We start from the raw sequence: 22,054 nt of genomic DNA on the forward strand, positions 1-22,054 counted from the left end.
GATCCGGGCAGCGGGGGGGGCGGCCGGGTGTGCCCGGGCAGGGACAGGGACAGGCAGGAAGGGAGGGCGGGCAGGTCCCTGCCGAGCCAGGGTTGGAGGTGTGGCGTGGGCTGTCCCCGCGTGGGGCAGGACGGGTGGCAGCAGTCCCGCCCGGGGCGAGGTGGCAGGAGCTCGGCGCTGCCCGGAGCCCGGGATCGCTGCAGGTACAGGGACCTCGGGGACAGCAGGGTGGCACCCACCCACCCTGGGGCCGCGGGGGGACACGGTTGGGAGATCTGGGGGCTCCCCGGGAGCTGCGCCTCTCCCCCTGGACCCCGGGGAGAAGGAGGGTACCCAAGGCAGCACCCCCTGAGGATGCCGGGCGTAGGATGCCGGGCGTGGGATGCTGGGCGCGGGGATTGGGATGCTGGCACGTTTTGGGACCGGCGGAGCCGCCTTTTCACCTGAAACCACATCCCAAAGCGGGTGGAAAAACAGGGCGAGCGGAGGGAAACTCATGGCTCGGGCACGTCCCCGGCGTGGGGAAACAACCCCCGACAGGCTCTTAATGAGCCGTGATGCACCAGAGCGCGGGGGCGTTTCCGGCGTGACGAGGGCAGGGGGAGGCACCCACCTACCTGCTCTGCGCGTCCCGTGTCGCTGTCACTGTCGGATGTCGCGATGCGTGACACGGGATGGCCCGGGGGCGATGCCGGAGCGGGGTTGGAGGAGGGGGGGTCGCACAGGGACACTGGGGTCAGGTAAACAACAGCAGCACTCACGGAGATGGTTATGGGATCGTGGGGCAGCCCCGGGAAAGGGACGAGGGTCAGGCTGGTCCCGTCCCTCCTGGGTTTGTCCGGGAAGGAGCAGGAGGGGACAAAGGTGAGCAGGGACCCCCCACCCCCGGCCGTGCCGGATCTCCCGGGCGCTCCCGGCGAACCCAACACGTCTCGCACTAATTCCTGCCCCGAGCAACAGCCCGACGTTGATCCGGTGGTTTCAGGAACGGCAGCGGGGTCGGATCAGCGAGGGCCATAAATCTCCGCGTGTTTCACCAGCCTGAGCCAAACCCTCGTGGCTCAACGCCCGGCCCTGCTTAAACCTGACTTTTGTTCAGCCCTGCAAAATATTCGCTGTTTTTGGGGGGGGAGGAAGCCCTGCTTTGGGTCTGGTTGGCACCCAGCAGCACCGTGGGGCTGTTTTGGGACTGGAAACCTCAGGGAGCAGCAGGATGGGACGTTCCCTGCTGGGCTGGGTGGACCAGCTGGTTCATCCCGGTGTTGGGTTGGAGGAACAGCCCCGTGGGTTAAGAAATCCCTGCTGGGCTCCAAGGTGCGGGAGCAGCGGTCAGAGGATGTCCTGGGACCCTCCAGCCCTGGCACCCATTCCCAGCCTGTCCCCCGCCCTCCCCAAAGAGCAGTTTTTATTTCTAATCATTGAAGAGACAGGTGAGGTTTGTCAAGAGCTTTCTTGGAACTGAAGTTTCTTGGATACCTCCATGAATTTACTTTTCAAGTGCTTTAGGTCACCCTTTCCCCCCCCTTTCCCCCTGCTCTGGGCCCCACAAGAGGCGTTTTTTCCCTTTGCAGGGCTCTCAGCCCGTGGAGTGTCCCACATCTGCCAAGTGCAGGTGCTTAATAAGCCATACTTTTGTTTGGCACTGCTTGGGAACAGGGACACTGTGGAGCCACTGAGCCCTGCTGGGTACAATGGGCCTCAGAGAGGCCAGGCACGGTGGGGATGTGGTGGATCAACCAGCTGGTCTGGAAAGAGAGAGCCCAGGGAAACCCCTGGGCACCGATCACTGCCAGCCTCACCCAGTGTCCTGGAGAAGGGAGCGGGGTCAGGAGATGCTCTGAGCCAAGGGCCAGGACTCTGAGGGCATGTACAGGAGTTAATGGCCCTGAGCAGCCTCCCTGGGACCCCTCACACATCGCTGTGGGCTGGGGAAGCTCAGCCCAGGGGTCAGTTCTAGACCAAGGCCCCGAGTGGGTGGGTCTGTCTCCAGCTTGGCCACACTCCTGTGCCTGTCCCTGCATCCTGGGGCTGTTCTGTCCCTGCACCCTGGGGCTGTCCTGTCCCTGCATCCTGGGATTGTCCTGTCCCTGCACCCTGGGGCTGTCCTGTCCCTGCATCCTGGGGCTGCCCTGTCCCTGCATCCTGGGGCTGTCCTGTCCCCGTGCATGGGCTGAGCCTCACCCTGCCCTTCGTCTCCTTTGTCAGCCTGACTGTGGAGTTCCAAGCTTGGACCTGGACCTGCCTCATCATCACAAGCTTGGCTGGAGGTCCAGGCTCGGGGCTGACCCCACCTGCCACCCCTGGCTCTGTCCTAAGTGCTCCTGGTTAGAACCTTGGAATGGGTCGGGCTGGGAGGGAGCTCATCTGGCTCCAACCCCCTGCCATGGGCAGGGACACCTCCCACTAGCCCAGGTTGCCCCAAACCCCGTCCAACCTGGCCTTGGACACTCCCAGGGACGGGGTCAGGGTGGGGATTGTCACCTCCACCCGTACACACCAAGGGGCACTGGCTGGCTGGGAGGGCTGTGAGCAGGTGACTCGGTTTCCCCATTCTGGATACCCTGAGGTCCATCCTGTCTCCTGCTGGATGCTCTCTGTGGAGCAGTGACCCCCCTGAGCCCTCATCTCACGTGTGGTTCCTGAGCAGGAGGCTCCTGGTGCGGCCAGGGGAGCCCATCCCTCTGGTAGGAGGAGGCAGGGAAATGTGCCTGCCAGGAGCTGGGGAGGGAGGGAGGGATTTGTCATCCCCCCTTTAGCCCTTTCCACCCAGATCCAGCCCAGGAGAGTCTGTCTGCAGGGAAAGGTGTCCCCAAGCTGGCAGTGCCCCTGGGACAAAGGGCAGGAGCGGGGTCACAGCGGGGAGGAGGATGTGGGGATTTGCATTTCCCTGGGTCAAATCCCATTTTGCCTCCGCAAAGCGGGAAGGGCCAATGGGGGCACCGAGGGGCTCCTGTGGGCTTCCCTCGTGGAAGAAATCTCATCCCTGAGGTTTCTCAGACTTCCTCAGCCCAGGGAAGTTGTGATGCCCCATCCCTGGAAGTGTCCAAGGCCAGGCTGGACGGGGCTTGGAGCACCCTGGGCTGGTGGAAGGTGCCCCTGCTCATGGCAGGGGTGGCACTGGATGGGTTTTAAGGTCCCTCCCAGCCCAAACCAGGCTTGGGTGCCATTTAGGATCCAAGGACAGTGGCAAACACCAAGCCCTTGGTGGTAAAGGAGGTTTTTGTGGCCTGCAGGGGCCGAGGTGCTGCCCATGTTGGAGTTCAGGGTGTCTTTGACCTGGGATGGGAGCCAGGATGGGGTGACCTCAGGGATGGGGACAGATGTCCAGCTGGTGGCTTCTGTGAGTGTGCTGGGGCAAACCAACATCCAGGAGGAGCAAGAGGGAAGGAGATGCTTCAGTGAAAGAATGGGGAGGGGAAAAAAAAGTGGTGATCAAAGGAGTGAGATAAGAAATAATGGCAGGGACAGACTTGTGGTGGGATTATTTAATAAAAAGGTAATTAATGCTTTATCCCTCACTGACTCCTTTCATGTAAGGATCACAAAGCGCTTCACAAGCGTTAATTAATCTCCCCCACCATCCCTGCAGGAAGGTCACTGAGCTCAGGGAAATGCTGTCACTGATGGAGGGTGGCTGGGGTGTGATGGCAGCACAGGGTGATGACAGCTCCAGTTCCTCACCCAACGACTCCCAGTGATGCCCCAGAACTTCCTCAGAGGGGGGAAAAAGCATCTTTGAGTTGCCCCAGGCAGCTGGGCTGGGTGAAGGCTGCTGGGAGTGGTGTGGGAGTGGTGTGGGAGTGGTGTCCTCCCTGCGTGGTGTCCTGCCCTGGGGAGCTGCAGGGCCCAGCTTTGGGAAGGGGGAGCATCCTGGGGGGATCCTGCTGTGACTGTTCCTGCTGTGACTGATCCTATCACTGCTCCTGCTGTTACTGCTCAGTCTTTCCCACAGCTGGCCTTGTCCTTGCTCCCAGCTCCTGGCACTGGATCCACCATGGCCCAGCAGGACCCACCCCCGGGCTGCCCACGGGGTGAGAAGAAGCTGCCAGGTCAGTGTGGGCAACCAGTGTGGGGTGGGGAGGTGGGGGGGTTTCTCTTTTTTTTTTTTTTTAATTTCTTTTTAGATGGTTTGTGAGAAATCTGAGCGTGGGACAGGGTGGTGAGGTGGGCAAGGAGCAGATTGGAGGTGAGGATGGAGTGTCCAGCTGTGGGGCAGGCGCTGGGGACGGGGCTGGGATGTCCCCTGCTTGGCAGGGCCTGCGAAATATTGGGGTAATAATATCTGGGACAGCGAAATATTGGGGGAGTAACATTTGGGACAGTGAAATATTGGGGTGGCAAAACTCGGGATGGCAAAGATGAAACCGGGAGAGGAACGAGCAGGACCTCAGAACAGACCGTGCTGGGGAGACTCATCCTGCAGTGCATGACAAGCCAAACCCTGAGCCCAAAGGGTGAGCCTGAGGGAGGGGAGGGAGTGTTTGCCACTTTTCCTGCATCTCTGGAAGCTTCTGCTCTCCTGGCCCTGTCCCCCAGCTCTGTCCCAGCTGGGCCTCCAGCAGCACCCCTCAAATGGGAATGCCCCCTACCAGTGGGTCACCACGAGCCCAGTGGCACCCTCGCTGGTCCTGGGGGCCCCTGGCACCCTGAGCTGGGGGTCTGGCTCTGGTGGGAGCTGCTGGGTGTCCCTCTTGCCTTCCCAGCCTTCACGTGGGAGGTGAGGGCCAACGACCGCCGGTACCACGCGCAGTGCAAGAGGAGAGTGGCCTTCTGCCTGAGCAAGAGGAAATACAGGGTGAGCCAGCCCAGCCTGGGCCAGCCCCTCACCCAGCCCCTCACCCAGCCCCTCACTCCTGAGCCCGTGGTGGTTGGGGGGCACACGGCAGAGATGCTCCAGAGGGGTCTCCAGCGGGGTGCAGGGTCCCATGCACAGCCCTCAGTGAGGAGAAGGGCTGCTCCCTCCCTGCCTGGTGCCCCCCAAAGCTGTCAGGCAAGGACCAGAACCGTGCGAAGGAAACTTGTTTGCCTGATGGTCTAACACAAAGATTTTTCAAAAAGCTTTAATTGAACAAAACCAGATTTATTTTTTTTAATTATATATATATATTTTTAGCTAAATAATGACCATCTGTTCAGGGTCAGTTAGGTGGACTTTAATGATCAAAAAGAAATTATTTTGTTTCAGTTTTAAGTGTCCCTTTGCTCCAATAATCCCTTTTTTTCCCCTGCTACTTCATTTATTTTTTAAGGCATCTCTTACCCCATGAAAAAAAAAACAAACTACCAGAATTTTATGGGATTCATCAAGCAGATCCTTGATTTGTGACCTGCCTTTCCCCCTGCAGGGCAATGCCATCAAAACAGCCAAGTACAACCTCCTCACCTTCCTGCCCCTGAACCTCTACGAGCAGTTCCACAGGATGGCCAACGTCTACTTCGTCTTTGTCATCCTCTTACAGGTGAGGGGGACACCAGGGGAGCGTGGGAGAGGTGTCTGCCAGAGGAGGGGTTTGGGTCTGAAAGGTTTCCGAGGATGTTGTTTCTCTGTGGCGTTCGGTGTCTTTCATGAGCTTTGAGGGGTTTAAGTTTGGTTGCTTTAAATTAAAGTTTCCCAACGTCAGAAGGATGTGGAGCTGCTGGAGAGAGTCCAGAGGAGGCCACGGAGATGCTCCAAAGGCTGGAGCCCCTCTGCTCTGGAGCCAGGCTGGGAGAGCTGTGGGGGTTCAGCTGAAGAAGAGAAGGCTCCAGGGAGACCTGAGAGCCCCTTGCAGGGCCTAAAGGGGCTCCAGGAGAGCTGGAGAGGGACTGGGGACAAGGGATGGAGGGACAGGACACAGGGAATGGCTTCCCAGTGCCAGAGGGCAGGGAGAGATGGGATATTGGGAAGGAATTGCTGGCTGGGAGGGTGGGCAGGCCCTGGCTCAGCTTGCCCAGAGAAGCTGTGGCTGCCCCTGGATCCCTGGAAGTGTCCAAGGCCAGGTTGGATGGGGCTTGGAGCAACCTGGGCTGGTGGAAGGTGTCCCTGCCCATGGCAGGGGGTGGCACTGGGTGGGCTTTAAGGTCCCTCCCAACCCAAACCATTCTCTGATTCTGTGAACCTCACTGGGCTTGGATGCAGCCAGAGCTCATGCAGGTGACCAACACAGAAATCCAACCCTCCAGAGACCCACAGTCCATTTCACACATTCCCCTTCAAAAAGAGGTGGAAAATCCATCAATCCAGGTCTCTGCAAACAGAGGTGTTGGTTTGATGGTTCTGAGGTGGGCTCCTCCCACCCTCAGGCCCTGGCTGGGGAGCGGGGGGGTCACTCAGTCCCCACCAGCATCCCAGGGTGGGGTGACAGTGGTGTCAGTGGTGACAGTGGTGTAATGTTCTCCTCCTCCAGACCTTCCCCGAGATCTCTACGCTGCCCTGGTACACTCTGCTCTTCCCCCTGAGCTGCCTCCTCCTCATCCGGGGCCTGCGGGACCTGATCGATGACATCGTGAGTGGGGGGGGCTGGGGGTCCTGGGGGACAGGAGCAGAGAGGAGTCAGTGGCTCTGGGGTGAACTGAGGAGCTCAGGAGTTGCTGCTGCCCATAGTTCCTGAGGTATCAACAACTCCACCACACCCAAAACGCTTTGTGTTCTCCCTGGGCGAAAATGTGACCAGCTGGGTGCTTTTTTGGGGGGTCCAGACCCCCCATTTCTGTCATCTTTATTACCTTTACCACTGGTTGCAGTGCCAGGTTGGTCCTCAGGAGCACCTGGGGAGGATTCAGCCCTTTTATTGATCAGAACACACCTTCTGATGGCTCACAACGCAGGTCTTGCCCCGGGGCAGGTGGTGGCATGAAGGGGGTTGTTTTTTGGGGCAGGGGAGCCTGGCGTGGCCCATCCCTTCACTTTGGCCTCTCTCTCTCTGTGCAGGGGCGTCACCAAAGCGACAGGAACATCAACAGCAGGCCCTGTGACATCCTGCGTGGGAAGAGGTGAGGGGCTTTGGGAAGCTGGGCCCGTGTTTTCCACACTGTGGGACGATGGATCCTCTGAAGGGCTGAGAGCCCTCGAGCAGCTGGGAAGGGTTTTGGTGGGACTGTCCCTGGCTCTGCACACTCCCATCAGCTCCCAGATCGGCTGCAGGTCCAACTGCTCCCCCCCAGGGACGACCACATAGACCACATAGACAGCAGGTCTAAAAAGCCCCCCTTTTTCCTTGGCCACAGAATCCCTCCAGGTCACCACACCTAACCCTGCTCAGCATTGGTCCGGGGAAGGATGAACTTCCCCCCTCTCCGTGCCCAGGGGGCTGAAGGTCCCTGTCACCTGCGGGTCCCAGGGCCGTGGATGTGACAGACAGCCCCTGTGCCACCCGCAGTGCTCAGCCACCCTTCGCTCCCGCAGCTGGGAGCCTGGAGACCCCATTCCTACAGGAATTTGGGGCACAAACGCCCGCAGGGACAAAAATTTTGCCCCCCCCCTTACCAACCCCCCGCCCTCCCAAAAAAAAAAATCTCCCGCAGCTTCCAGCGGCAGAAGTGGCGCGACATCTGCGTCGGGGACATCGTCCGGCTGCGCAAGGACAGCTTCGTCCCGGTGAGCCCGGGGCCGGCTGGGCATGGTGGGGGCGGGCAGGGGGTTTGGTGAGCTGGGAGGGGGTTTGGTGAGCAGGGAGGGGGGGTTTGGTGAGCGGGCAGGGGGGTTTGGTGAGCAGGGAGGGGGGGTTTGGTGAGCAGGCAGGGGTTTGGTGAGCAGGGAGGGGGGTTTGGTGAGCAGGGAGGGGGTTTTGGTGAGCAGGGAGGGGGGTTTGGTGAGCAGGGAAGGGTTCACCCCGCTGCTCTCTCCTCCTTCGGGCTCCTCGAGGCTGACGTGCTCCTGCTGTGCAGCTCCGAGCCCAGCAGCCTGTGCTACGTGGAGACCGCTGAGATCGATGGGTGAGGAGGGGACACGGGGTGAGGAGGGGGCTGGAAACACCCGTGGCCGTGGGGGGAGAGGGGCAGAGGCTGAAGACCCCGATCTTGGGCCCCCCACCCCCCCGGGATGGACACCCCGTGAGGGCTCAGCGAGAAACCAAAGCGTGTGGGGGGAATCCTCCAAGCCCCAAGCCTACAAACAACCCTAGAAATGTGGTTTTTGAGCCCCGAAGTTTGAAACTGGCAGTCCGAAACCTCTTGCGAGGTTGCCACGGAGCGGCTGGTGGAGGTGTCTCCGCGTCTCAGTCCCTCCCAGCCTGCAGGAGGGCAGCGGCTCCCTGTCCCCCCCCGCCTCCATCTGCAGGATGATTTAAAAGCAGCGACCCCGGGCCAGGGCTCTTCCTGCACAGGTGCCCCAAGCCTGGCACAGCAAGTCCCCCTCTGGCCTTTCATTGCCATCACTCCTGTAATCACTCGGTAATTAACGGCCACCTCTGCCCCACGGCTTCACTGCCAGCGGGATTAACAGCTCTGTCACCCCGCAGGTTGTTTCATTTTCCCTTTCCCCGGCTCTCTTTCGCAGGGAAACAAACCTGAAGTTCAGGCAAGCCCTTCTGGTCACCCACCAGGAGCTGGGGAGCGAGGAGAGCATGGCTGCCTTTGATGGTGAGGTCTGCAGGAGCTGTGAGGGGCCATCCCAGTGGGATGGGATGGGATGGGTTCAGCCTTGGGAAGTGATCCCTGGTCCCTTGTCCCCCTCAGCCCATGCATCGGTTCCTCCCACCTGCTCACCTCGAGTGGAGGTGCTTCCCCAGCTGAGTGGTTCTGTCATGGATCCCTGCACGCTGTGCACCTTCCCCCTGCCCTGGATCTTCATTTTCCCACTTGCAACCAAGATATTGGTTCCCAAACCTCAGCTCAGACCCTGGGTTTTTTTTTCCCCCCTCTCCTGCTCCCCAGACTCAGTCTGCCCTCTCAGAGGCTCTGGGGGTGGAGGGTGTTGTGTCAGTAGCTCCTCTAGTTCAGATCCCAGTGCAGATCCTGCACTGACTGACCTGCCAGCACTTCCAGCCTCACCTGAATTTGAGCCTCCAAATCAGCTCGACTTGGGTGCTCCGACTTGGCTGGGAAGGCACCAGAAGAAGAGGGAAATGTGCCCTTAAATCACTGGCTTAATTCAGACAAGCCAGCACAGGTTCACTGTTTCTGGCCTGAGGAGGATGGAGAAAATTGTGCTGGAGAAGCTGTGTTGGAAAGTCAGGGCTACAGCAGCCTTCCAATTTCCACAGCTCTATCATGCACTCATTCCCAGGAATTTAGGCTGGGAAAGGAGAAGGTTCCTTAATTTTGAGAACCTTGAGACTCAGCTTGAGGCCTTTCACTGCAGAGCCAGGTTTTCCAAAGCCAAGCGTTGTGCCTTGGCACTGTCTGTTCCTACACTTAGAGATGGAAGAATAAAAGCTGCTGGAGTTGCCAGAGGCCCTGGAATTCCTGCAGCTGCATTCCAAGAGATGCCCTGACAAAGCCTGGACCCCCAGGCCCCTCTTTGGAGGGGCTCAGGAAGGTCCTGTTGCTCTGCCCTGATGGGTGCCCTGTCCCCCAGGGAGGGTGACCTGCGAGGAGCCCAACAGCCGCATGCACAGCTTCACAGGCACCCTGGAGTGGAGGGGACAGACCCACTCCCTGGACAGCGAGAGGATCCTGCTCAGGGGCTGCAGGATCCGCAACACCCACCTCTGCTACGGCCTGGTGATCTACGCGGGTGAGAGCACGCCTGGGGCTGGGAGTGGGGGAGGAGAACACCACACCTGGGATTTTCAGCTGCCCCAGCACTTCTGGCATCTGAGACAAGGTGGAGGAGCTGCTGCCTCAGCCAGGCCCCCAGATGTTTGTCCCGAGCCTCGCTGGTGCTGGGCTGGCTGGCAGGGACACCACGTGGTGGTGTCAAACCCCTGCCAGGTCATGTCTCACCTGCACCACACCCTGGGTCCTCCAAAGCCTTCAGAGGAGGGGAGGTGCTGCTGTGGGGGAAACCCCCCTCACTTAGCTGCAAGTCAACCCTCTGGGAGCCGTGTTTTAATGTCTAAAACCTTCCCTGTCCAGGGTTTGATTCCAAAATTATGAGGAACTGCGGGAAGATCAAGCAGAAGAAAACCAAGCTGGACCGCATGATGGACCGGCTGGTGGTGGTGGTGAGTGTGCTGCCAACACCTCTGCCCTGCTCCACCAGCCTCCTGGGGCTGCTCACAAGCCTCCTCGTGAGAGGCTGCCTGCTTGGGTGATGCTGATTTTCCAAAGCCTGCAATATTTTGCCCAAAATGTCTTGAGTTCAACACACTTGTAGAATCAGGGAGTGGGTCAGGTTGGAAAGGACCTTAAAGCCCATCTCATTCCATCTCCCTGTCTCGTGCAGGGACACCTTCCACTAGAGCAGGGGTGCTCAAAGCAACGTTGATCCCTGAGAGGTGGTGGGCTCTGCAATGGGATGTTCTCCTCCTGGGACATTCCCATCCTGGTTTTCCCTCCCCAGATCTTCCTGCTGCTGTTGGTCACATCCCTCTGCCTCGCTGTCGCCTCTGGGTTCTGGGCCAGGATGTTCCAGGAGAAGCACAGCTACCTGGCTGCCGTCTACAGGAACACGAGCCCTGCCCAGCAGGCCTTCTTCAACTTCTGGGGCTTCACCATCCTCCTGAGCGTCATCATTCCCATGTCCATGTACATCACGTAAGGATCTCCGGGCTGGGAGGGGATCAGGGCTCAGGATCCCACCATGTGCCACTTGGGTCACAAAATGACCCCCAAAAAAACTGGGGCTGTGCCTGGGGCACCTCATTCCTGTGTGTGAGAGGGGAAGGGTGGGTGGGGTGTGTATCCCACAAACACCGAGGATGTGCCGGAATGGAGATCCAGGAGCTGCTCTGGTGTTGGGAATCACGGGCAGGCCGAGGGTGAGGCTGGTGAAGGTGGTGCTTCCCAGGGTGGGGGAGAGAAGGGCACGGTCGCTGTGAGCAGGCAGTGATCACAGTTTCTGCTGGGAAAAAAAGAGTTCTCCAAACTTTCTGGCCCTTCGCTGAACCTCCAGATCTGCGAATTCTGTCATCAAGGGCCAGAATTCCAGAGGGGAGCCCAGCTGCCTGGGTGGGTGATGAACCTTCTAGAAACCTGGCCATGAGCAACAAAAACCCCCTCTTGTCTCCCCCAGCCCAGAGCAGGCAGATCCAGGTGGGGAGTTCCCCCTGCCCTTCCTTGCTGGGTCAGGTGCCCCCTGGGATGTGAGGAACAGCCTCCTTCTCCCCTGTTTCCTTCTCCCCAGGCTGGAATTCATCTACCTGGTGAACAGCTTCTTTATCAACTGGGACCTGGGGATGTATTATGCTGTGAAGGACATTCCAGCCAAAGCCAGGAGCACCAGCCTCAACGACCAGCTGGGCCAGATCGAGTACATCTTCTCGGACAAGACGGGCACCCTGACCCAGAACATCATGAGCTTCAAGAAGTGCTGCGTCAGCGGCACCATCTACGGTACCCTGGGCTGGCAACCAGTTTGGAGGGGCCAAAGAGATTATCATTCCATTTCAGCTGGTTAATTAGAATGAATGTGTGTCATTGCTCTTCATTTCTCTTCTTATTTTAAATTTTTTTTTCACCCCCTGTTGTTATTTTGAGTGATTCTGCTTGGTTTCCCCCTTAAAAACTTGAGAATTGCCAAGTCCCTTCTACTCTTCTTGCTGTGCTCACTTGAGCTCATTTTTGAGAGCTCTCTTGTTGCTTAACAAGTGAAATTTAGGGGGTGGAGTGAGCCAGAGCTCTTTTTCCTGAGATAAGGGAAAGTTTGTCTCAGGAGCTTGAGACAAATGGACAGTGACAAAAGCAAAAAGGAGAGGGGGGAAAAAAAATGCAGCAAAGTGTTTAAGCAGGAATAAACCCCCAATTTTGCCCTCCCTGCTATATCAGGTTGCACCTCGTGGAGCAACATCTCCCTCATCCCAGCAGCCTGAAATATGGGGGAAAGTAGAGCTGAATTTTTAACGTTAAAATCGTGTCCAAAGCCTGAACAGCCCAAAAGCCAGAAAGATCAGACCTGGATATCCCAGTGGAGCCTGACACCAACCCCAAACCTCTGCCTTCCTGGCTGGTTTTTGGCCCCCAGGAGCAGGGATCCCTCCAGAGAAGCTGCTCCAAGCCCCGCTGGTGCCACTCCCTGTTAACTGCAGCGTTTTTATTTTGGCAGGTCCCGGCACAGGCCACGAGAACAAAGAGCCACCAGTGAGTAACTCCCCCCTCCCCGTTCAGGGGCCATTCCAGGGCTTTAGAAAGGGGGGTTTAGAAAATAACCCAGTTCTGGTTTTTTGGTTTTGTTTCTTTTTATTCCCAACCTCTTTACACTCTCGGGGTGGGCAGGGCAGGGCTGGCTCAGCCTCTGCCTCGGGCTGTGTCACATCCCCTGTGCTCCATCTGCACCCTCACCCTGCCTGTGCCTCTTGCAGGGCTTGGGGCCAGCCTGGGACCACCACGGGGAGCTGAAGGTGGATGTGACGCTCTTGGAAGCCGCCCAGAGGGACAGTGACCCCGTGCTGAGGGAGTTCCTGAGGCTGCTGGCGCTGTGCCACACGGTCATGGTGGAGGAGAGGGGCGGTGGGTTGACCTCGAGCTGCCCCTCAGGGCTCTGTGGTTTTTCGCATTGCCCAGCTGTGGGGGAGCAGGAGGGTGTGAGAGCCCAGGGGTGGCTCCCTTTGTCATGGACATGTGCATTTGGGTGTGTTTGAAAGCTCACCCGGGGAACAGAAGCACAGGGGGATGACCCGTCCCTGTCTGGGGCAAAGAGTGGAAGAGATCATGGAATCCCAGAGTGGTTTGGGTTGGGAGGGACCTTAAAGCCCATCCAGTGCCACCCCCTGCCATGGGCAGGGACACCTTCCACTAGCCCAGGTGGCTCCAAGCCCCGTCCAACCTGGCCTAGGGCACTTCCAGGGATCCAGGGGCAGCCACAGCTGCTCTGGGCAACCTGTGCCAGGGCCTGCCCACCCTCACAGGGGAGAATTCCTTCCCAATATCCCATCTCACCCTGCCCTCTGGCACTGGGAAGCCATTCCCTGTGTCCTGTCCCTCCACCCCTTGTCCAAAGTCCCTCTCCAGAAGGGACTGAGTTTCCCTGTTAGCTTGGACTTTGGGATTTCCCCAGTGCTGTTGGTGCAGGGCAGGAACGGGGCATTTCAGCTGACCCGAGCGTTGTCTGTCTGGGAGTCCCCATGTCAAACCTTCCCTCCTGTCTGCAGACCAGCTGGTTTACCAGGCAGCCTCACCAGATGAGGAGGCCCTGGTGTTGGCAGCCAGGAGCCTGGGGTACGTGTTTCTGGCCCGAACCCAGGACACCATCACCATCAGAGAGCTGGGGAGGACCAGGACCTACCAAGTGCTGGCCATGCTGGACTTCAACAGCGACCGCAAGAGGATGTCTGTCCTGGGTGAGGGGGCTGGGGGGGTCTCAGGGAGCCCCTGAGGGGACATGGAGTGTCCCTTCCACGCTCAGCCCTCAAGGGATGGCACTGGGATGGATGTGACTGAGCACTGAGGTGACTGAGAATTGGAATGAGCTGCCCAGGGAGGGGGTGGATTCACCGCCCCTGGAGGTGTTTAAGGACAGACTGGACGTGGCATCAGTGCCAAGATCTGGGTGACAAGGTGGTGTTGGGTCAAGGGTTGGACTGGATGATCTCAGAGGTCTTTTCCAACCAAAATGATTCTGTGATTCTGTGTCCAAAAGTGGCACAGGGGCTCCTGAGGGTCACCCAGGTCATCCCCACTCAGCTGATACCTTGGTGAGGGGTTTGAGCAGCCAAGACAAACCAAGTAAACCCAGGGCTCAGAGGAGGTTTGTGAGGAACTGACAGTCCTTGAGGCCTTGGGGCAATGCAGGCCTGAGGAAATTCCTGTGCTTCCCACAGCCACGGGTGGAAAAGCGAGCCCTGTGGGTGCCTCCTGGGGGACAATAGGGGTCAGCAGGGCCATTGTATGGGGTTGGTGGGGGGTTGCTGGGTGGGAGCCATCCCTGAGGGGACCTGAGCTGTGCTTCCCCTCCCTCCCAGTGCGAGACCCCCAGGGCAGCATCCGGCTCTACACCAAGGGAGCCGACACCGTCATCCTGCAGAGGCTGAGGAGCCGCGGCCCCAGCGAGGCCCTCACCGAGCGGGCCCTGGGTGTGAGTCCCACCCCAGCACTGCTCCCCCTTCTGCTGGCTTTGGGCTGGCTGTCCTGGAGCCTCCCTTGCTGCTCTTTCTTCCTCTGGCTTCAGGATTTGGGTGCTGTCCTTCCTTCTGTTCTGGGAGCCCCCCCTGCTTGTGGGACGGGAAGGGGGGGTAAGAGGGCACCAAACCCACCTTTGGTGTCCTGCAGGGACCAGCTGCACTGCAAGGATGCTCCTGGGGGATGCTTTAGGGTGGGGGAGGGAGTCAGAGCCCAGAGAGAGGGACCCTCAGGTGTGCCTGGCTGTGCTGATGTGTCCTGCCTGCAGCTCTTTGCAGAGGAGACCCTGAGGACGCTGTGCGTGGCCAGCAAGGAGGTGAGCGAGGCCGAGTACCAGGAGTGGGGCAGGAGGCACCACGAGGCGTCTGTGCTGCTGCAGGACCGTGCCCAGGAGCTGGACAGGCTGTACGAGGAGATGGAGCAGGACCTGCAGGTGGGAGGGGGGCAGGGGCTGGGAGGAACCGTCTGCACCCGCCCCACAGGGCAGGAGGGTGGGGATGGGCTCTCTGGGGTGAGGGGGTGAAGTGTCCAGCCCAACACCCACCCCCTGGGTGAGAGGACAGGTGGAGTTCCCCCCCAAATGTGACTCTGTGACGTGTCCCTGGACACTGGGGTAGGTACCTGTCAGGTCATGCCCACCCACAGCAAGGGCTGCTGGTTGGATCCAGGGGTAACTCCCAGCTCCATATCATGCCCTGCCCCATGCTATGACTCCCATTCACCCTCATTCATCCAGGGGTAATTCCCAGCTCCATATCATGCCCTGCCCCGTGCCATGACTCCCATTCACCCTCATTCATCCAGGGGTAATTCCCAGCTCCATATCATGCCCTGCCCCGTGCCATGACTCCCATTCACCCTCCCTGCAGCTGCTCGGGGCCACGGCCATCGAGGACAAGCTGCAGGAGGGAGTCCCTGAGACCATCCAGCTGCTGAAACTGGGCAACATCAAAGTGTGGGTGCTGACAGGAGACAAACAAGGTCAGTGGAGGCAGCCACAGAGCCCACAGACACATTTCAGCTCCTCCCCTCCCCAGGACTGTCCCTGGACGTGTTTCAGGACAGACTGGACATGGCACTCAGGGCCATGGTCTAGCAGACGAGGTGGTGTTGGGTCAAAGGTTGGGCTGGATGATCTCAGGGGTCTTTTCCAACCCAGCTTATTCTGTGGCCAGAGAGGTGAAGGGCCCCTGGGAGTGGGAAGGAACTGGGTTATGCTGCTGCCTTCATACAGCAGCAGAGTCCCACTGAGACCAGCTCTCCCCCAGGCCAGGTTGCACGTGGAAAGCCGAGGCAGGGGAAGCCACCTCTGTGATGGCTGGGGCTGGAGCAGAGCCCCCAGCAGCTGCTGCCCACAAGGAGCTGTGGGGCCTGAGGGCTGGGGGTGCCCTGGGGAGGGGGGAGCAGCACCACTGACCCCGTGTGTTGCAGAGACTGCCACGAACATTGGCTACGCCTGCAAACTGCTGACGGACGACACGGAGATCCTGGAGGAGAAGGAGGTCAGGTGAGGAACTGTGACCTCCTGGTTCCCAGTCCCTGCTGAGGACACACCTGAGGGCACAGGGACCAGGGCAGGGTAGGCAGAGCTGAACTCAGCCAGAGATGCTTCTTCCCTGTCCCAGCCTGCACATCCACAGTCCCTTCTGCTGAGGCTTTTCCAGACCTCCCCCTCTGTCGCAGCAGCTCCTCCTTGGCAGGCTTGGAGCAGAAAGGCTTTGAGCTTCTCTCAGCCACAGGGAGAGAGGCTGATTTCTGATGTCAGTGAGCCCTTGGGGTGCCCTCTCTGACCCCCCCTCAGTTCCCACCACTGGCTCCCCACTCCCACCTCCCTGGCTCTGAGATGCCAAAGGCCCACCGTGGGTCTCACTTCAAGCCAGGCAGCCTGCCTGGTGTCCTCAGCTCAGCTCCAACCACCCCTTCCTCACCCAGTGAGATCCTCCAGGCTTACTGGGCCAGCAACAACAACCTCAGTGGCAGTGGGGGAGCCCCAGGCAGCAGCCACCCATCCCAGCAGTGCCCAGAGGCTTCGTGCCACAGGAGGAGAGCCGTCATCGTCAGTGGGGACTTCCTGGTAAGGTGGCACCGGGATGCTCCTCTCTGCTCCCTGCCCGTGCTGGCAGATGGTTGTTCCTGCCCTGGGTGGCACCAGCACTTGGAGGACGTCATGCCTCTCCTTGCCCAAGGGGTGGGAAAAGCCCATTTGGGGCTGGGGAAGGAAGAGTGGAGAGGGGAACAACCTTGTGCGGGTCATTTGGGGTTGGGGGATGGCACAGGCTGGGTGGCCATCACGTGCTCCTCTGGCCATACTGGGACACACTGGTCTCATGGTCACAGTGTCTGCTGCGTGGTGAGCTTGGAGAAGACTGGAGCCACTCGTTTCTGTAGCATTTACAAGGTTTAGGAGCATCCTGGAGCCCCCAGGCTCCGGAGGCCGTGGGTGAGGCCCCGACCGCGTGTGCTCTCCCCTAAGGACAAAATCCTGCACACGGGAGAGGTGCTGAAGGAGAAGAAGGGGTGGCCGTGGCGGTGGCTGCCCCGTGGCAGGACTGGGGGCTCCCAGGAGCAGGGCAGCCTGGTGGAGAAGGCCTTCGTGGACTTGGCCACCAGCTGCCAGGCCGTGATCTGCTGCAGGGTGACCCCCAAGCAGAAGGCCCTCATCGTGCAGCTGGTGAAGAAGCACAAGCAGGCCGTCACCCTGGCCATTGGGGATGGGGCCAATGACGTCAACATGATCAAAAGTGAGTCACTTTGGGCCAGGGGGAAGGGGGGGTTTGGCTGGTGTGTCCCACCGGCGGGGCCCAATCTGCCATCTCCACCACCTCACCCTCCCCTTTGGGATCAGGGGGAGCCCCAGATCAGCTCCCCAGGTTGCTGTGCTGGGAGGGGAGCGAGAGGCACAGGGCAGAGAGCAGCCCAGGCCGAGAGCAGGGTGGGCCCCTTGCTTTTGGCACCAGGGATGAACCGGGATGAAACCTCCAACCCCAGCGTGGGCAGCGGGCAGAGACACCCCTGCCCCTCCCCGGCAGCCCTGCCGTGGGGCTGCACTCTCTGCCTGCCCAGCCACGCCTGGAACTGTCACTCCCCGTGGGGTACAGGGGGTTATTCTCTGTGCCCACCACTCCTGGGTTCACCCTGTCCCCACGAGCCCCAGGGAAGTCGAGCCCCCAGCTCCCCAAAAACCTCCCCTCGTGCATTTCACCCCCTCAGCCGCTGACATCAGGGTGGGAATCAGCAGGGAAATCGAGCCCTCAGCTCCCCAAAAACCTCCCCACGCGCTTTTCTGCCCCTCAGCTGCCGACATCGGGGTGGGAATCAGCGGGCTGGAGGGGCTGCAGGCGGTGCAGTGCAGTGACTACGCCCTGGCCCAGTTCTGCCACCTGCAGCGCCTGCTGCTCGTGCACGGCCGCTGGGCCTACCTGCGCATCTGCAAGTTCCTCCGCTTCTTCTTCTACAAGACCTTTGCTGGGCTCATGGCCCAGGTCTGGTTCGCTTTCCACAGCGGATTCACGGCTCAGGTGAGCCCTGCAGAGGTTTTTGGGGGGTGGTCACAGCGGTGCTACCACCCCCCCTCTGCTCAGGATGCCTTGTAGGGATGGTGCCTGATGGACACCACCCTGGTCCCCTTTCTCCCTTGTCCAGTTCTTGGTCTCCCTTTCTCCGTGTCCAGTTTTTGGGGGTTGCCTGGGTGAGCTGTGACTGATTGTCTGCTTTTTACCTGGCTGGGTTGGGAGAAGCAGCCTGGGGAGGTTTGGGACGACCCTGGGAGCTGCAGCTCAGCCTTGGGCAGATGCAGGGAAAGATCCCACGTGGTTTCCTCCAAAACAGAAGCTTTTATCCCAAGGGCCAAGTCAGTGGGACTTGGTCAACACTGCAGGAGGGCTCTTCTAACCCTAACCCTAACCCTAACCCTAACCCTAACCCTAACCCTAACCCTAACCCTAATCCTAACCCTAACCTTAATTCTAACCCTAACCCTAACCCTAACGCTACAGCACAGCCCCACAGACAATGTGGGCCTGATGCAGAACCTGGCCCAAGTCCCTGGGAATTTCCATGTTTGGATGTGTCTCTTGGACTCACCCTTGGGGCCTGGGCGTCATTTTGAGTCTTTCCAAAGCCCCCCTGAGCTCACAGCTGCTTCCTCTTCCCTTCCAGCCCCTGTTTGAGGGCTGGTTCCTCGCACTCTACAACATTTTCTACACTTCCTACCCCGTGCTGTCCGTGGGCCTTCTGGAGCAGGTATGGATTTCCTGGGCTCATCCCTGGGGAGTAGGGACGAGCCTGGCAGCCGCTGCTCCCCATCTCACAACCCTTGGTGTGGTATCAGCAACTCGAGGGGCGTTTGGAGCTCACCAGTGCTGGGGTGCCTGTTCCATCCCCCACCCCAGAGCCACTGGGCAGAGGGACCCTCTGCAGCTCCCACTGGGGGTGTGTGGGGTGGGGTAGCCCCATCCTGCTCCCCCAATCCCGGCATCCCCTCCGTGATGCTCGGCGCCCTCCCGGCAGGACGTGAGTGCCAAGCAGAGCCTGCAGTTCCCCGAGCTCTACGTGACTGGGCAGCAGGACCAGCTCTTCAACTACCGCGTGTTCGGGCTCACCCTCCTGCACGGGGTCGGCACTTCACTCACCAGCTTCTACATCGCCCGCTGGGCCTTCGAGGACCACGTTGGCAGCAAAGCTGTCGGGGACTACGAGTCCTTCTCTGTCACCGTGGCCGTGTCGGCGCTGCTCTCGGTCCTCGTGGAGGTGAGCACCGATCTGCTCCTCCCCAGCCCGTCCCCACAGCAGGTGTTTGGGGTCTGCAGCTCTGGGCTCTGACACCTTCCCCAGCGGTTTCATGGCTGGGGGGTGATCGCCCCCGGGATGGAGGAGAGTGGAATCTGGGACAAAAGGGCCACCACAGCCCCTGTGAGACACTGTGTGCTCTGCCCTCGTCCACGCAGATCATCCTGGACACCAGGTTCTGGACTGTGTTGTCCTTCCTGATGGTCACAGCCAGCCTGCTGTTCTTCTGCCTCTTCTCCTTCCTGACCCAAAGTATTGATGCCTTCAGGATAGCCCCTGCCATCTTCTCCTTCCCAGGTGAGCTGCCCTGGGCATCCACCTGCTCCTTCCCTTGCCCAGCCAGGAGAGCCCAGCCTGGCCTTGGTGCTATGACCTCCTTCCCACCCTCTGGCTCATCTCCTTGTTGCCACTTCCCAATCTTGCCATCTTGACATTTGACCCCAGTTCAGGTGCCACCTCTTTCTTCAGAGCCCTCAGCACCTCCACGGGTGGGCTCCTGTCCCCCAGCAGTTGTTTCCCTCTGCCCTCTCCACCTTCCCTACTCAAACGTCACCCCCTCTCCCCCCCAAATTCTCGTGCTGACAGATGCCAGCCGGAATGCCCTCACTGACCCCTACGTCCTGCTGGTGGTCCTGCTGTCCCTGGTGGTGAACACCATCCCCTCACTCACCGTCCACGCGTTCCGCGCCACCACGGGCAGAGCCACCATCCAGCAGGTGAGGGCTGGGAGGGGCTGCCATGGCTGGGGTGGGCTGCCTCCCACTGGTGTTGGTGTCTGGGACTGGTGATGGGAAGGGTGAGGTTCCCCAGGAAGCCTGGACTGTGGTGGTGGGATATGTCACCTTCCCGTGCTGGCACCAGTCATGGTGGTATTTCTTGACACTGGCACCCAATTCTGACTCCAGGGCCCTCTTCCCAAATTGTTCCAGGGCCCAGCAGGAGGCCCTGGGCAAAGAAGACCTCCCCCAGCTCTTGGAGAGGGTCTGCTTTTGGCTGCAATAAGGAACCGGCCTCCAGGACCTCCCACGAGGCTCTGGAGTCTGCTGCGGGTCTCGGTACCACCCCAGCCTTGGCAGAGCTCATCCCCCTCTGGGTCGTGGGTTACACCTTCCTGGTGCTACAAGGAGTCCCAGAGGGGAGCTTTGTGCTCCAGAGCTCCCTGAGCTCTGCAGGCCCCTGGGAGAGTCCCCACATTCCTCATCCCTCCATGGAAAATCCGGTCATGCTGGAGCTGGGAGCCAAACCGTGCCCCTAAGCTCCCTGCATGTCCCCCCCTGGGCTGAGGGCTCACCTGGGAGGTGTCCTCAGCCCTGATCTCCCCCTCTCCTTGCAGAAAATCCACTTGAAGGCCAAGAAGGAGCCGGAGCCCTCGGTGGAGCTGAAGGCCCACGTCCCTCGGGGCTCCTTCTGCCGCCGCTCCAGCTACGCCTTCTCCCACCAGGAGGGCTACGCGGGGCTCATCACCAGGGGAGACAGCCTGAGAGCCAGGGCCACCCCTGGGGATGGCCTGAGAGCCAAGGCCACCCCTGGGGACGGCCTGAGAGCCAGGGCCACCCCTGGGGATGGCCTGAGAGCCAAGGCCACCCCTGGGGACAGCCTGAAGGGCAGGGCCACCCACAGCACCATCCCAGAGGGGACCCCGGCCATGTCCCCCCCCAGCCCCTCGGTGTAGCTGCCCTGGCTGGCACCGACCTCCCACCCTGCTGGGACAGGGGAGGAGTGTCAAAGGCACACAGCTGGCTGCTTCCCTCCTCTTCTGGGCCACCTTTTAGTCTTATCTGGTGGGTTTGCAGCCCCTGGGGTGTGTCCATCTCGCAGAATCACTCAATCAGGGCTGGAAGGCACCTCTGGAGGTCACACCCACACGGTGTGTGCATGGGCTTTGCAGGAGGCTGCAAAGCTGAGAAAGCCACAGGCTGCTGCCACCAGGCTGGTCCCCTCACTCTGTGAGCCCCTGGCTGGCACCTCAGCCCCCTCCCCTCTGCTGAGCCCCTCAGAGCCGAGGCTTCCTCCTGGCTGAGGGTGATCCTGCTCCTGGTTGGGGGCCACAGACAGCAAGGGAGCTGCCCCAGAGTCATTATCCCACCTCTGAATGAATTAAACACCCTGATGGTGGGTGCTGCCCCTCACCCTGCTCACCCCCACCCCCCTCCGTGGGCTGAGCTGCAGAGGCTGCACAGAGAGCTTTGTCCTGTGTTCCCCACACAGGGCTGGTTTCTACCACCTGGCTTTCCAACAGAGCACACAATCAACCCAACAGATCACACAATCACAGAGTCCCTGAGTGGTTGGGGCTGGAAGATCCTAAAGCTCATCTCTCTCCACCCCCTGCCATGGGTAGGGCCACCTCCCAGTAGCCCAGGTCTCTCAGACCCGAGCAGTGTGATTTTGAAATGCCCCCTGATTTCTGGAGGAGGATCCACGTGTGGTTGATGGATCACCTGCAGTTCTTCCTCCTCCAGCCAAACCAGCCTGGCTCCTGCAGCCTCTCCTCGTCCCTCCCCGCCCTTCCCACCTCCTCCACCATCCCTGCACAAGGGGCAGGGTGTCCTCTGTGTGCCATCTCCACACCATTCCCCCTTTGGGGACAACTTGTGGCCAGGGGTTGTCCTCTGCAAAGCCCCAAAAAGCGCTCCTGGGGGAGGCTGAAGCCCCGGGGGGGCCGTGGATCAGCTCTGCCCGCTGGGCACGGGGCACGTTCCTGTACATTCTGCAGCTGCTGGAGGAGTGGTGTGTGAACAGCTGACTGGTGACTGGGTCACCCTTTTTATTGTCCTCATTTTTTAATTAAAAGGATTCTGGCTTTTCTCTCCTCTCCTGTAAATCTCTGCCGTGCCACAAAGGGGCAAAGGCTGCATGGAAAGGCTCCTGTGGTCCCCCTGTGTGTGTCACCGGCGCTTGTGCTGGGGCAAAACGCACAGGAGGACAAGATATTTGGGTAAAACGACCCCAAATTACATCAACCGTGGGGACTTGGCCCTGCCTGCAGCACACACGACCCGATGGGTTTGTTTAACAAGTGCTTTGGCCCTGTCTGCATCGAGTTTGTGAGATTTAAAGTGTTTCCCTTGGGCTCTGGCCAGGAGGGGCTGGATGGTGCCAAGAAATTTCCTCTAGGAAAGCTCTCACC

The 22,054-nt window shown here is 59.9% G+C and overlaps 1 protein-coding gene across 1 annotated transcript; it reads left to right on the plus strand.

Moving 5' to 3' along the window:
- Window positions 1-3,994: 3,994 nt before the first annotated feature.
- Window positions 3,995-20,596, plus strand: ATP8B3 (ATPase phospholipid transporting 8B3). Its single transcript, XM_050321529.1, has 26 exons — window positions 3,995-4,049; window positions 4,704-4,795; window positions 5,346-5,459; window positions 6,387-6,485; window positions 6,911-6,972; window positions 7,504-7,576; window positions 7,844-7,914; window positions 8,477-8,559; window positions 9,497-9,655; window positions 9,997-10,085; window positions 10,424-10,617; window positions 11,207-11,475; window positions 12,394-12,528; window positions 13,170-13,358; window positions 13,980-14,092; window positions 14,405-14,569; window positions 15,006-15,117; window positions 15,568-15,643; window positions 16,069-16,210; window positions 16,610-16,877; window positions 17,431-17,654; window positions 18,295-18,378; window positions 18,646-18,885; window positions 19,083-19,221; window positions 19,510-19,640; window positions 20,258-20,596. Exons 1-26 carry the CDS (start codon window positions 3,995-3,997, stop codon window positions 20,594-20,596), a joined length of 3,717 nt encoding a protein of 1,238 aa, XP_050177486.1.
- Window positions 20,597-22,054: the final 1,458 nt, after the last annotated feature.

The sequence above is a fragment of the Myiozetetes cayanensis genome, unplaced genomic scaffold, assembly GCF_022539395.1.
Source record: "Myiozetetes cayanensis isolate MyiCay16 unplaced genomic scaffold, myiCay2020 scf26, whole genome shotgun sequence".
Lineage (NCBI taxonomy): Eukaryota > Metazoa > Chordata > Aves > Passeriformes > Tyrannidae > Myiozetetes > Myiozetetes cayanensis.

What these genes read in the sequence shown, in the direction of transcription:
- ATP8B3 (XM_050321529.1), top strand. Translation starts at nt 3,995, where the DNA reads ATGGCCCAGCAGGACCCACCCCCGGGCTGCCCACGGGGTGAGAAGAAG. An exon ending in TCTTTGTCATCCTCTTACAG is followed by an intron (nt 5,460 to 6,386) that starts GTGAGGGGGACA and finishes CTCCTCCTCCAG; the next exon opens with ACCTTCCCCGAGATCTCTAC. An exon ending in CAAGAGGATGTCTGTCCTGG is followed by an intron (nt 13,359 to 13,979) that starts GTGAGGGGGCTG and finishes CCTCCCTCCCAG; the next exon opens with TGCGAGACCCCCAGGGCAGC.